The 13,665-nt window shown below is 48.3% G+C and overlaps 1 protein-coding gene across 1 annotated transcript in view; it reads right to left on the bottom strand.

Moving 5' to 3' along the window:
• Positions 1–13,665, bottom strand: part of LOC147094551 (NACHT, LRR and PYD domains-containing protein 3-like) — an 82,802-nt gene that overhangs the window by 55,235 nt on the left and 13,902 nt on the right. Inside the window, exons 2-3 of the mRNA XM_085974388.1 lie at positions 6,088–6,183; positions 551–717 (exon numbers count right to left, since the gene is read on the bottom strand). Of these exons, the coding sequence (XP_085830514.1) occupies positions 551–717; positions 6,088–6,151 (231 nt within the window). The 5' untranslated portion in view covers positions 6,152–6,183. The remainder of the gene's footprint in view (positions 1–550; positions 718–6,087; positions 6,184–13,665) is intronic.

Genomic DNA, 13,665 nt, shown 5'->3' with positions numbered 1-13,665 from the left:
GGCCCTGTGGGTAGCGGAGCGGGCCCAGGGGCCGTGTAGCCTGATCCTGCTCCTATTTCGTGTGTCTAATTCTGTTAGATTCCGGAGATGGTTCTGTGATAGTGGATTGGCGGTTAGGATCAGATCAGCCATGATCTTATTGAATGGCGGAGCAGGCTCGAGGGGCCGATTGGCCTACTCCTGCTCCTATTTCTTATGTTCTTATGTAAGTAGTTTCCAGGTCAGTAAACTCATGACGTTCCCTGTAATTCCTGTCTGTTGCCTCTGGCCTCTCCTTTTCCCAGTCCCACTTAAACTGTTCCCTTTGTTTTCAGTCCACAAAGAGTTATACCCGAACCGTTCCCCGGTCCTTTGTACAGATACTGACCGATCCGCTGGGTATTTTCACCTCTTCATATCATTGTTTCAGATTCACAATATTTTCAGTTTATCTATTTAGTTCCTATTTGACGAGTTTCTCTTCGGTAACATTGTGATTCTAAGATCTGATATCCTGTCAGTTCTGTGATGTTTAAATAATCCAGACTCATTCTGTGTCCCTCCCACTTACCCGATGTTCTTGTCCACTGAAATGCCTCTCCTGTGTTAACAACGAGCTCAGTCCGTCCACCCCTCCTTCAATCGCCTGTTCCAGTCTGTCCCGGTAGAATTTCGTGAACCGGAACAGCTGGTAATCGTCGCACTTTGTCAAGAACTCAGTGATTGTAGAGTTCGGATCTGTGAACACAAATGGAGAAAACTAAACATATTATCCACTTTCTACCCAGGTGGCTACATGTCATCGTATACCAAACGGCGACAGCTTCCTGTGAGCCACATTATCAAACACCTTCTGGTGAGCCACATTATCAAACACCTTCTGGTGAGCCACATTATCAAACACCTTCTGGTGAGCCACATTATCAAACACCTTCTGGTGAGCCACATTATCAAACACCTTCCTGTGAGCCACATTATCAAACAGCTTCTGGTGAGCCACATTATCAAACACCTTCCGGTGAGCCACATTATCAAACACCTTCTGGTGAGCCACATTATCAAACACCTTCTGGTGAGCCACATTATCAAACAGCTTCTGGTGAGCCACATTATCAAACACCTTCCGGTGAGCCACATTATCAAACACCTTCTGGTGAGCCACATTATCAAACACCTTCTGGAGAGCCACATTATCAAACACCTTCTGGTGAGCCACATTATCAAACACCTGGTGAGCCACATTATCAAACACCTTCCGGTGAGCCACATTATCAAACACCTTCCGGTGAGCCACATTATCAAACACCTTCTGGTGAGCCACATTATCAAACACCTTCTGGTGAGCCACATTATCAAACACCTTCTGGTGAGCCACATTATCAAACACCTGGTGAGCCACATTATCAAACACCTTCTGGTGAGCCACATTGTCAAACACCTTCCTGTGAGCCACATTATCAAACACCTTCTGGTGAGCCACATTATCAAACACCTTCTGGTGAGCCACATTATCAAACACCTGGTGAGCCACATTATCAAACACCTGGTGAGCCACATTGTCAAACACCTTCTGGTGAGCCACATTATCAAACACCTTCTGGTGAGCCACATTATCAAACACCTTCTGGTGAGCCACATTATCAAACACCTTCTGGTGAGCCACATTATCAAACACCTGGTGAGCCACATTATCAAACACCTTCTGGTGAGCCACATTATCAAACACCTTCCGGTGAGCCACATTATCAAACACCTTCTGATAACCCACATACACCACATGTACAACATTCCATCAACCTGTATAGTCACGGCTCCACAAAACTGCATCTTAATGTGTTGGGAGATTGGGCACATGACTGGCAAATGGTGTTTAGCTTGGATAAGTGCCGTGTTATGCCTGTGGGCAGTGCGAGTGCTCAACATTCATACACCCTTCATGGCATTAAATAAGGGGGAGAACGGAAGATCCGGGCATTCCAGTGGATACATCTCTAAAGGTACAGGAGCAATGTCGTGAAGTGATAGCTAGAACAAAGGAAATATTGGGGTGTATTCATAGGACAGTAGGGTATAAGACGACCTATTCTGTCCTAGTACAAGACCTTGGTAAAGGCCTCACTTGGAATACTGTGTCCAGTTATAGCCCCCACATAAGTTGGGTGATATTGGGGCTTTGAACCTGTTGCAGAGGAGGGACATTACACTAATTCCCAGTATAAAGCACCTTAGTTATCAAGATAGGCTAAGAATGTGGACTCTACACTTTAGAGAAGCAAAGACTAAGCGGTGATCTGATTGAGGTTCATAAGATGATGAAGGGAATCGATTGTGTTCCATTTAACAGTTTGTTCCAATTACATAGCTTACGGAGGGCCAGGGGTCACCATTTTAAGTTGTGAAAGGCCAGATTTAAGTTAGCTGTCAGGGGGTGGTTCTTTTCCCCAGAGAATAGTCGACCTCTGGAACAGGATCCCTTCTCTGGCGGTGGACAATGACTCAGTGAATTCCTTCAGGTGAGAACTGGACCGGTTCCTGTTTGGTGCGGACATCACCGCTTAAAACAGGAAGACACTTCCGGGAATTCAGTGTAAGATGGATCTGCTGGACTAGTTTCAATCGCCTAGATGGGTCGGAGAGGAATTTCCCGTATTTTAATCCTCCAAATTGGCCTGTGTTTTTACCTGTGTTTTTCACCTCACCCATGGTTTGGTTTGGGATAACTAGAACAAATTATGACAAAGCATCGCAATTGCCTAGGAAAGGCTGGATGGACCAAAAGGTCAAATTGTCAAAGACAACTTTTCTACAGCTAATCCGTTCCAGCCACCCCGCATCATCATCTTTATCGCTAAATGCTCGCTAATTCGACCTGGATTAACAGATTTGAGGAGTTTCTACACAATGGTCTCTGGTTACCAGGTTGATCCTCTCTCCACATTAGAACAGAATCACTTGGGCTCCTTCAGCCCACCTGTATATTTTTGATATTAAACCTGGGTTGAAATGCTGTGCTCCGTCCCTCCTATCTCCTCTCTGACTTCCTCTAACAGTCTGGGGTGTATTATCTCGGAGCCCAGTGACTTCTCCACCTCGGCTATTTTACTCAGATCCAAATCCTTCTCTCCAGTGATGTCTAACTGTGGGCCCACATCCTCATCTAGTACCTCAAAACTTCACTTCCACCATCATTTTTAGAAAGTTAAGGAAATATTTTGTATCACCCCAAATTGCATCCGTCAGAACTAGTTTCCCCAGTCCCACCTCTCTCACCTCCACTGCTCGCTGACCTGTAAAACCCAGAGAATTGTGCTATCTCCCTTCCTGTTGCTGAACTGTGTACATATGGATTCCATCTTAGCATTGCTCCCTGGAACACCCTTACCTTCTAAACCTCTCCGCCTCGCTCTCCTCCTTTCAGGCGTTCCTTAAACTTTACCTGCCCCAATATCTCCTTATGTGACTCGGTGTCAAATTCTGATTGGTCACACTCCTGCGAAGCACCGCGAGAGGTTTTTCAACATTAAAGGCGCTATATAAACACCAGTTTGTTCTTGTTGTTGCTGCGTTGTCATAGAATGCTTTATTAATACTGGTGTCCACAATTTTGTTGCTCTTCCCTCAAAATGTTATCACCAGGAACATTTCCCTCCGAGTCCTGTGAAAACCAAGGCCGTGTCTTATAGATACTAGATCACATCTCATGTTTCTGAATGTTTGGAATGATTTGTACACACACACAACTCAGTACCAGCTCCAACACTGGGAATGTTGACTTGTCCCCGTTTCTTCTATAGATACTAGATCACATCTCATGTTTCTGAATGTTTGGAATGATTTGTTCACTCACACACAACTCAATACTCGCTCCAACACTGGGAATGTTGACTTGTCCCCGTTTCTTCTATAGATACTAGATCACATCCCATGTTTCTGAATGTTTGGAATGATTTGTTCACACACACATATAACTCAATACTCGCTCCAACACTGGGAATGTTGACTTGTCCCCGTTTCTTCTATAGATACTAGATCACATCTCATGTTTCTGAATGTTTGGAATGATTTGTTCACACACACACAACTCAATACTCGCTCCAACACTGGGAATGTTGACTTGTCCCCGTTTCTTCTATAGATACTACATCACATCTCATGTTTCTGAATGTTTGGAATGATTTGTTCACACACACACAACTCAATACTCGCTCCAACACTGGGAATGTTGACTTGTCCCCGTTTCTTCTATAGATACTAGATCACATCTCATGTTTCTGAATGTTTGGAATGATTTGTACACTCACACACAACTCAATACTAGCTCCAACACTGGGAATGTTGACTTGTCCCCGTCTCTTCTATAGATACTAGATCACATCTCATGTTTCTGAATGTTTGGAATGATTTGTTCACTCACACACAACTCAATACTAGCTCCAACACTGGGAATGTTGACTTGTCCCCGGTTCTTTTAATAAACAAGTGAATTTCTCTCTCACTATTTCAAATCCTCTTTCCTTTTTCTTGCTAATACCTTTTTCACTATTTCTTAAATCTTCTGTTCCTGCTCCAGCATTTTTATTAATTCCTCTCTCTAGTCTGAGGTCTGGATATTTCCCACTCTCCAGTCACATCCCGATACCCTCCCACTGCTCCATTCACCTTTTCTGTAAAACCATTAATGTTGGTCGGTACAGATCGCGGCCGTCCCTTCCCCTCTCACTGAACTCACCCTCGTGCCCCAAGAACGTGAACACTTCCCTCCTGCTCCAGCCCTCAGCCACACATTGACTAGCCTCATATTACCCGTCTTAAGCAGCCCAGTGCAAAACAATCCGGAGATCAACAGCTTGAGGCCTGGTTTCTTAGTTTCGTGCCTCAGTCTCAATAGTCCCTCTATAAACGTATTTCTATCCGTGTTACTGGCTCCGACCGTGGCTATTTTCTGCTCTCCTTTCCTGCCCAGAGGTGGTCCCACCGGTCAAGGATGTTCTTCCCTCGGCACCAGGGAGGTAACTAACCATTCAGGACCTGCTCAGGGCTACAGAAGAGGTTGTTTATTCCCCCGACTATACAATCTGACACCAGTCCCGCTCTCCTATTCCTGGGCCCCACCTGCCTCTCACTCTCGCCCCGCTGGGTGGCCTCCTGCTCTCTGGGGCCACACTGTTTGCTCAAGAATACGGTCCTGAGTCACTGTCTCTCTCCACCTTACAGTCCCCAATACCAGGTATCTATTGGACAGTTCCAGTACTCAGGGGCTCCCTCCACCTGTGACTGTGATCCTCAGTCACTGTCTCTCTCCACCTTACAGCCCCCAATACCAGGTATCTATTGGACAGTTCCAGTACTCAGGGGCTCCCTCCACCTGTGACTGTGATCCTGAGTCACTGTCTCTCTCCACCTTACAGTCTCCAATACCAGGTATCTATTGGACAGTTCCAGTACTCAGGGGCTCCCTCCACCTGTGACTGTGATCCTGAGTCACTGTCTCTCTCCACCTTACAGTCTCCAATACCAGGTATCTATTGGACAGTTCCAGTACTCAGGGGCTCCCTCCACCTGTGACTGTGATCCTGAGTCACTGTCTCTCTCCACCTTACAATCCCCAATACCAGGTATCTATTGGACAGTTCCAGTGCTCAGGGGCTTCCTCCACCTGTGACTGTGATCCTCTGAGTCACTGTCTCTCTCCACCTTACAGCCCCCAATACCAGGTATCTATTGGACAGTTCCAGTACTCAGGGGCCCCTCCACCTGTGACTGTGATCCTCTGAGTCACTGTCTCTCTTCACCTTACAGTCCCCAATACCAGGTATCTATTGGACAGTTCCAGTACTCAGGGGCCCCTCCACCTGTGACTGTGATCCTCTGAGTCACTGTCTCTCTCCACCTTACAGTCCCCAATACCAGGTATCTATTGGACAGTTCCAGTACTCAGGGGTGCCCTCCACCTTTGACTGCGGTGTCCCTCTAGATGGTCACTCACTTCCCTCTTTGCACTCAGCCCCTGTCCTGTTCCCTCGACCTGTGCGAGCTGCAGGTTCAGGCAATAGGTCTGGACCTTTTGTCGGGGCAGAAATTGTATTTTAAAGAGCTTTGTGAGCCTACCTGTGTCCATTCTCATTCTTGTTGAAGATGTTGGATCTTCTCCCCTGTCTGGACCTTCAGCCATGGTGGTGACAGGCGTTCCCAGGCTCTGATGCTCTGTAACAAATATAATAATAGGTGGGTTTGAGGGAAATATTAAAATGAGAAGGAGAACGTTGCCTTGTTGCCATGATATCAAGTCCCTCCTCCCCCATCAGTACAGCAGCTGGTAGCTCTGGGATCTCAGAAAACACCACGAATATACAACTGGTGGATGTGACTGCTGTTTTACAATCATAATTCTCCATTTGTGTGTGAGCCCGCGCACGTGCGGCCATTGAAACTATCAATCAGCAGCCTTTCCTTTCCCCACTGTGGAAATGTAAAAGCGATTCAGTTAATTCAGTACCAGTTTGAGACTTAGTGAAACAGCAAAGTACTGAATTTTACAAATGCTGCCACTAGTCCAATAAACACACAAAAGCAACAGAGGGGCAGGGAGAATGTGTGAGAAATGATTGGTGGTAACATAATAGGGAACACTAACACCTTTGATAAATATAAATAGTGAAAGAATAGTCCAAGGAAAGGTGGGGCCGATTACTGACCAAAAAGGCAATCTTGTGGAAGCAGAGGACATGGCTGAGGTACTAAATTAACACTTTGTGTCCGTATTCACTAAAGGAGAGGATGCTGCCAATCGTACAGTAAAGGAGGAGGTGTTAGAGAAATTGGACAGGATATAAATTGATTAGGACGATGTACTAAATTGGTTGGCAGGGCTCAAAGTAGAAATGTCACCCGCTCTGCCACAATCTTCCAATCCTTAGATATGGGAAAGGTGCCAGAGGACGGGAGGGCTGCAAACGTTGCTTCACTGTTCAAAAAAGGAGAGCGCGATGAACCAAATAACTACAGGCGACTCAGCTTAACATCGGTGTTATTTCCGAAACACAATTAACCGTCACTTGGAAGAACATGGGTTTATTAGCGACAGACAAAATGGATTTTATTTAAAGGCAAATCTAACCTGGCTGACTTGAATGAGCCAATGGATGAAATAGGAGAGGGTTGATGAAGGTAGTGCAGTTGATGTTCTGTTTCTGGACTTTCAGAAGGCCTTTGATAAAGTACCTCATAATAGACTGGTGAACAAAATTGGAGCCAATGATATTAAAGGAGCAGTGGCAGCGTGGATACTAAATTGGGGAAGGGACAGAAAACAGACAGTAGTTGTGAACCGATATTGTTCACACTGGAGGGAAGTTTACAGTGTCCCCAGGGGGCGGGATTAGGACCACTGCTCTTTGATTTATTTCAGTGACATGGACTTAGGTATACAGGGCATAGTTTAAAAGTTTGTCGATGACACGAATCTCGGAAAAGTCGTAAACCATGAGGAGGACAGAAGACTTCAGGAGGAAATAGAGACACTGGTGAAATGGGCAGACACATGGCCGGTGAAATTTAATGCAGAGAAGTGTGAAATGCTGCATTTTGGAAGGAAGAATGAGGCGATGCAATTTAAACCAACTGGTACAATTTAAAGGGGTTGCAGGAACAGTAAAACTTGGGGGTATAGACACAGAAATCTTTGACAGTGGCAGGACAGGACGATAAGGCTTTTAGAAACGTATATGGGAGCATTGGCTTTATAAATAGAGGCACAGGAACATCGGAACAGGAGTAGGCCACTCATTCGTTCCAGCTTGTTCCTCCATTCAATTCGATCACGACTGAGCTGTATCTTAACTCCATCTCCCCGCCTTGGTTCCATAACCCTAAATACCATTGGCTAACACAAATCTATCAATCACAGTTTTGTCATTTTCAATTGACCGAACCTCAACAGCTTCTTGAGGGCGAGTGTTCCAGATTTCCACTACACGGTGTCTGAAGAAATGCTTTGTAACATCACCCCTGAACGGCCTCGCTCTGCGGTTAAGGTTACGTGGACCCCTCGTTCTCTCTGCCCATCCACAGTTCCTAACTTCTAACATCACCCCTGAACGGCCTCGCTCTGCGGTTAAGGTTACGTGGACCCCTCGTTCTCTCTGCCCATCCACAGTTCCTAACTTCTAACATCACCCCTGAACGGCCTCGCTCTGCGGTTAAGGTTACGTGGACCCCTCGTTCTCTCTGCCCATCCACAGTTCCTAACTTCTAACATCACCCCTGAACGGCCTCGCTCTGCGGTTAAGGTTACGTGGACCCCTCGTTCTCTCTGCCCATCCACAGTTCCTAACTTCTAACATCACCCCTGAGCGGCCTCGCTCTGCGGTTAAGGTTACGTGGACCCCTCGTTCTCTCTGCCCATCCACAGTTCCTAACTTCTAACATCACCCCTGAGCGGCCTCGCTCTGCGGTTAAGGTTACGTGGACCCCTCGTTCTCTCTGCCCATCCACAGTTCCTAACTTCTAACATCACCCCTGAACGGCCTCGCTCTGCGGTTAAGGTTACGTGGACCCCTCGTTCTCTCTGCCCATCCACAGTTCCTAACTTCTAACATCACCCCTGAACGGCCTCGCTCTGCGGTTAAGGTTACGTGGACCCCTAGTTCTCTCTGCCCATCCACAGTTCCTAACTTCTAACATCACCCCTGAACGGCCTCGCTCTGCGGTTAAGGTTACGTGGACCCCTCGTTCTCTCTGCCCATCCACAGTTCCTAACTTCTAACATCACCCGAGCGGCCTCGCTCTGCGGTTAAGGTTACGTGGACCCCTAGTTCTCTCTGCCCATCCACAGTTCCTAACTTCTAACATCACCCCTGAACGGCCTCGCTCTGCGGTTAAGGTTATGCCCCTTTTTCTGGACTAGTCCACCGAAGGACATAGTTTAACTCTCTGCCCTAACAATTCCGTTGATCATCTTAAACACCTCAATTAGTTCACCCAGTAACTTTGTATAATCAAGGGAATAAAAGCTTCGTCTGTGTAATCTATCCTCATACAGGAAACTTTCGTTTAACCGGAAGTCCGGAAAGCTCTATCTACTGGCAAAATTCAGGAGCCGTTTCCAATAAGTTTTTTTACTTCTCATTGCTTTTTTTTTCCCCCCAGTCAGGCTCTGCAAGGTCTGTAGCTAAGCAACAGCTTCAGCTAGAGACGCTTTTAAGCTGCAGCCGACTGTTTTGAAGCTGTTGCTAAGCAACAGGGTTTGTTGATTCACACGGAGCTGAAAAGCTCGATGTTTTAACATTAGCGCTGGTTTGTCCGGCAGTTTTGAGGGGACGGCACCAACTCGGTCCCGTCAGTGCCGGATACCAGACAGTTTCCAGTAATTTAAATCTTTTAGCCCCGGGATCATTCTGGTGAATCTGAGCTGCACCACATCCAATGCCAAGATATTGTTGCCGAGGTGCGGTTCTCTAAATGGGTCTAACCAGAGCTCTGTACAGCTGGAGCAGAACTTCTACCCCTTTGTAATCCAGCCCGCCAGATAAAGCCCAACATTCCATTAGACTTTTGCTTATTTTTGGTCCCTATCCACTAGCTTCTAGTGATTTCTGTACCCGGACCCAGAGTTCTCTCTGCCCATCCACAGTTCCTAACTTCTAACATCACCCCTGAACGGCCTCGCTCTGCGGTTAAGGTTACGTGGACCCCTCGTTCTCTCTGCCCATCCACAGTTCCTAACTTCTAACATCACCCCTGAACGGCCGAGCTCTGCGGTTAAGGTTACGTGGACCCCTCGTTCTCTCTGCCCATCCACAGTTCCTAACATCACCCCTGAATGGCCTCGCTCTGCGGTTAAGGTTACGTGGACCCCTTGTTCTCTCTGCCCATCCACAGTTCCTAACTTCTAACATCACCCCTGAACGGCCTCGCTCTGCGGTTAAGGTTACGTGGACCCCGAGTTCTCTCTGCCCATCCACAGTTCCTAACTTCTAACATCACCCCTGAACGGCCTCGCTCTGCGGTTAAGGTTACGTGGACCCCTCGTTCTCTCTGCCCATCCACAGTTCCTAACTTCTAACATCACCCCTGAACGGCCTCGCTCTGCGGTTAAGGTTACGTGGACCCCTCGTTCTCTCTGCCCATCCACAGTTCCTAACTTCTAACATCACCCCTGAACGGCCTCGCTCTGCGGTTAAGGTTACGTGGACCCCTAGTTCTCTCCGCTCATCCACAGTTCCTAACTTCTAACATCACCCCTGAACGGCCTCGCTCTGCAGTTAAGGTTACGTGGACCCCTCGTTCTCTCTGCCCATCCACAGTTCCTAACTTCTAACATCACCCCTGAACGGCCTCGCTCTGCGGTTAAGGTTACGTGGACCCCTCGTTCTCTCTGCCCATCCACAGTTCCTAACTTCTAACATCACCCCTGAACGGCCTCGCTCTGCGGTTAAGGTTACGTGGACCCCTAGTTCTCTCTGCCCATCCACAGTTCCTAACTTCTAACATCACCCCTGAACGGCCTCGCTCTGCGGTTAAGGTTACGTGGACCCCTCGTTCTCTCTGCCCATCCACAGTTCCTAACTTCTAACATCACCCCTGAACGGCCTCGCTCTGCGGTTAAGGTTACGTGGACCCCTAGTTCTCTCTGCCCATCCACAGTTCCTAACTTCTAACATCACCCCTGAACGGCCGAGCTCTGCGGTTAAGGTTACGTGGACCCCTCGTTCTCCCTGCCCATCCACAGTTCCTAACTTCTAACATCACCCCTGAACGGCCTCGCTCTGTGGTTAAGGTTACGTGGACCCCTCGTTCTCTCTGCCCATGCACAGTTCCTAACTTCTAACCATTTAGAACATTCTCTGATCGATCCTTTTTAGGTCCAACGTGAATGAGCTCATTTCTTTGAGGTGAGGGGAGTGCGACAAACTTGCTCAATCCATTCCAGGAGGGTGGGTTCTCCGGCGTTCTGAATGTTATTTAATATTGGTGTCACGAGTCTAACGCCCTCGAACGTCTATGTGGACACGGTGTCAAGCTGTAATGAGAGTGGGAGGAGGCTCCCGTGGAGTATAAACACAGCATAGACCACGAGAGCCGAATGGACTGTTTCTCTGCTGCAGTTTCGATGTAAATCTAATCTGCCCCGAACGGTCACAAACTCCAATCTCTGTGACTGTGACCATGGTGTGTAACCCTTCCTTGTCCATCATTCACCTTCCCACAGCATTCGATAGTCTCATCCGGCATCCTTTTCCATGTCATGGCCTCCATTGTCCATCCCATAAAACTGATCCTTGTGTGCTTCCTGCCCTAGCTCCCTGATCGCAGATCGCAAATCTCCAGCAATGGGTTAACTTTTGTCTTCCTATCAACACATATATTGTTGGCCAATATTGAACCGATGCTGCTTCTGGTGCATAGTAACCGATTACTGTAGCGCCGGAGGCAGATTGGATTGTTTCAATATCTGCTTCTTGGGATTTGCCGGGGCATTGAAATCTCGGTGCAGAGATCGCCTCATCAGGCACCTCCATTGACGAGGCGAGGCTGCATCATAGACTCATAATATGATACAGCACAGGAGGTCATTCAGCCCATCAGGCACCTCCATTGACTGGGCGAGGCTGCATCATAGACCCATAATATGATACAGCACAGGAGGTCATTCAGCCCATCAGGCACCTCCATTGACTGGGCGAGGCTACATCATAGACCCATAATATGATACAGCACAGGAGGTCATTCAGCCCATCAGGCACCTCCATTGACTAGGCGAGGCTGCATCATAGACTCATAATATGATACAGCACAGGAGGTCATCCAGCCCATCAGGCACCTCCATTGACTGGGCGAGGCTACATCATAGACCCATAATATGATACAGCACAGGAGGTCATCCAGCCCATCAGGCACCTCCATTGACTGGGCGAGGCTACATCATAGACCCATAATATGATACAGCACATGTAGTGTATGTATCCGTCTACCTTTAAGAAAACCATTGTATGTAACCGTTCACCTTTAAGAGAACTATTTTAGGTGTGGCACTACTTTGTTGGCTTCTGTATACTGTAATACCGACGGTGACCACACCAGTATATAAGTGCTGTGTCAGGATTTATTTGGCAGATTCGCCCTGACCTTCGAATAGTAAAGTCCTGTTTTAAGTTACTCTGGTAGTCTGTGTATTAATTAACTAAACAACCCACAGACTTTACAGTGGCGACGAGTCCGATCGTACCCTGCGGCAAGAATACTTCCGAAACAGTTAACGAGCGTCGAGAAGAGGCAACCGCCCTCGTCGTTCTGCTGGGAGAAAACTCGAGGCTGCAGAACTAGAAAGGAAGAAGAAGTTAGAGACAAAGACTTCCATCAGCAACAGGCACTGACTGTCCCTTCTGCCACGGTGAGGAGTGAGCCGATCAGCACGAGAAGCAAGGCGGCCACGGTGACTGTGAGTAAGGGAAAGTAAAAAGAATAACCGGAGGATAAGGGCGGTGCACTCGACCACGGTCGAGGGGGAAAGGAGCCGGACAGAAGTCGGGTCCAGAGGCGCCGAGACTGGGGCAGCGTGGAGCAAGGAAGCCGCGGTACAGACAGGCTGGGGGACGCAACGGCGTCGTGAGACAGCTAGACCGCGACCGGCGAAAAAGGCCGGGCAGCGATCGAAGCCACGAAGCGCTGCGACCGGGAGCGTAGGCGCGGGAAGAGATAAACTCAGCCGCAGCCGGGGAGGGAAGCACCGGACTGCGAGAGGGCTGGGAGGCGCGATTGGGAGCCGAGTGAGCGGGAGAGGCAGAGCCGACCAAGGGGGAACTGAGCGAGAGCCAGTCCAGCGGCTGAAACTGTTCTCCGTCAACGGGGTGTACCCAGCGCCGGTAGAGCCGAGCGAGCGGGAGAGAGACAGAGCCCGAGCAAGGGGAACCGAGCGAGAGCCAGCCCAGCGGCTGAAACTGTTCGCCGTCAACGGGGTGTACCCAGCGCCGGTTGCCCTACCGAGAAAAGGGAAAGCACTGAAGCCGACGCGCAGGCTGTGAACCTGAAAGCCAGCGGCCGTCACCCGTGGGGAAAGTGTACCCCTCCCGCTAGGGAAGGAACGCGGGAAGCCGCCATTAGGCGGGGAAGAAGACAGAAGCGGGAAACCGCCATTGAAGTGGGCGGGGAGAGAAGATAAGCGCGGGAAACCGCCATTTTCGCGGGAACCGCCATCTTGGAAAAAAAAAAGAAAAGAAAATTTAAAGAAATAATTCGTGGTGTTATCAGGGAGAGAGGAAGATGCCTAAGTGTGGTAACATCAACGATTTTAATTCCGAGGTAGAAGACTGGGCCACGTATGTGGAACGCATTGAGATCTATTGTGAGGCCAATAAAATAGAAGAAGATGACAAAGCTATAACCTTGCTAAACTCGATGGGCGCGAAGACATACGGGCTCTTGAAGCATTTACTAGCACCAGCTAAACCGGCGGATCAGACTTTCGATGATATTGTGACTGTTCTGAAGGATCACTTGAACCCCACACCGTTGATGTTGGCGGAACGATTCAAATTCTATGCGAGAACGCAAAGGAAAGACGAAAGCAACGCAGAATACTTGGTCGAACTGCGTAGACTAGCGAAACACTGCCAGTTTGGAGGGAATCTGACAGAGGCATTGTGAGACAAGTTCGTGTGCGGGTTGTCAAAGGAAGGAACGCAAAAG

The sequence above is a fragment of the Somniosus microcephalus genome, unplaced genomic scaffold (assembly GCF_052327205.1).
Source record: "Somniosus microcephalus isolate GS21.2 unplaced genomic scaffold, FLI_Smic_1.0 unresolved_chr1, whole genome shotgun sequence".
In the NCBI taxonomy this organism is placed as follows: domain Eukaryota; kingdom Metazoa; phylum Chordata; class Chondrichthyes; order Squaliformes; family Somniosidae; genus Somniosus; species Somniosus microcephalus.
This window is presented reverse-complemented; position numbering and strand designations above follow the sequence as displayed.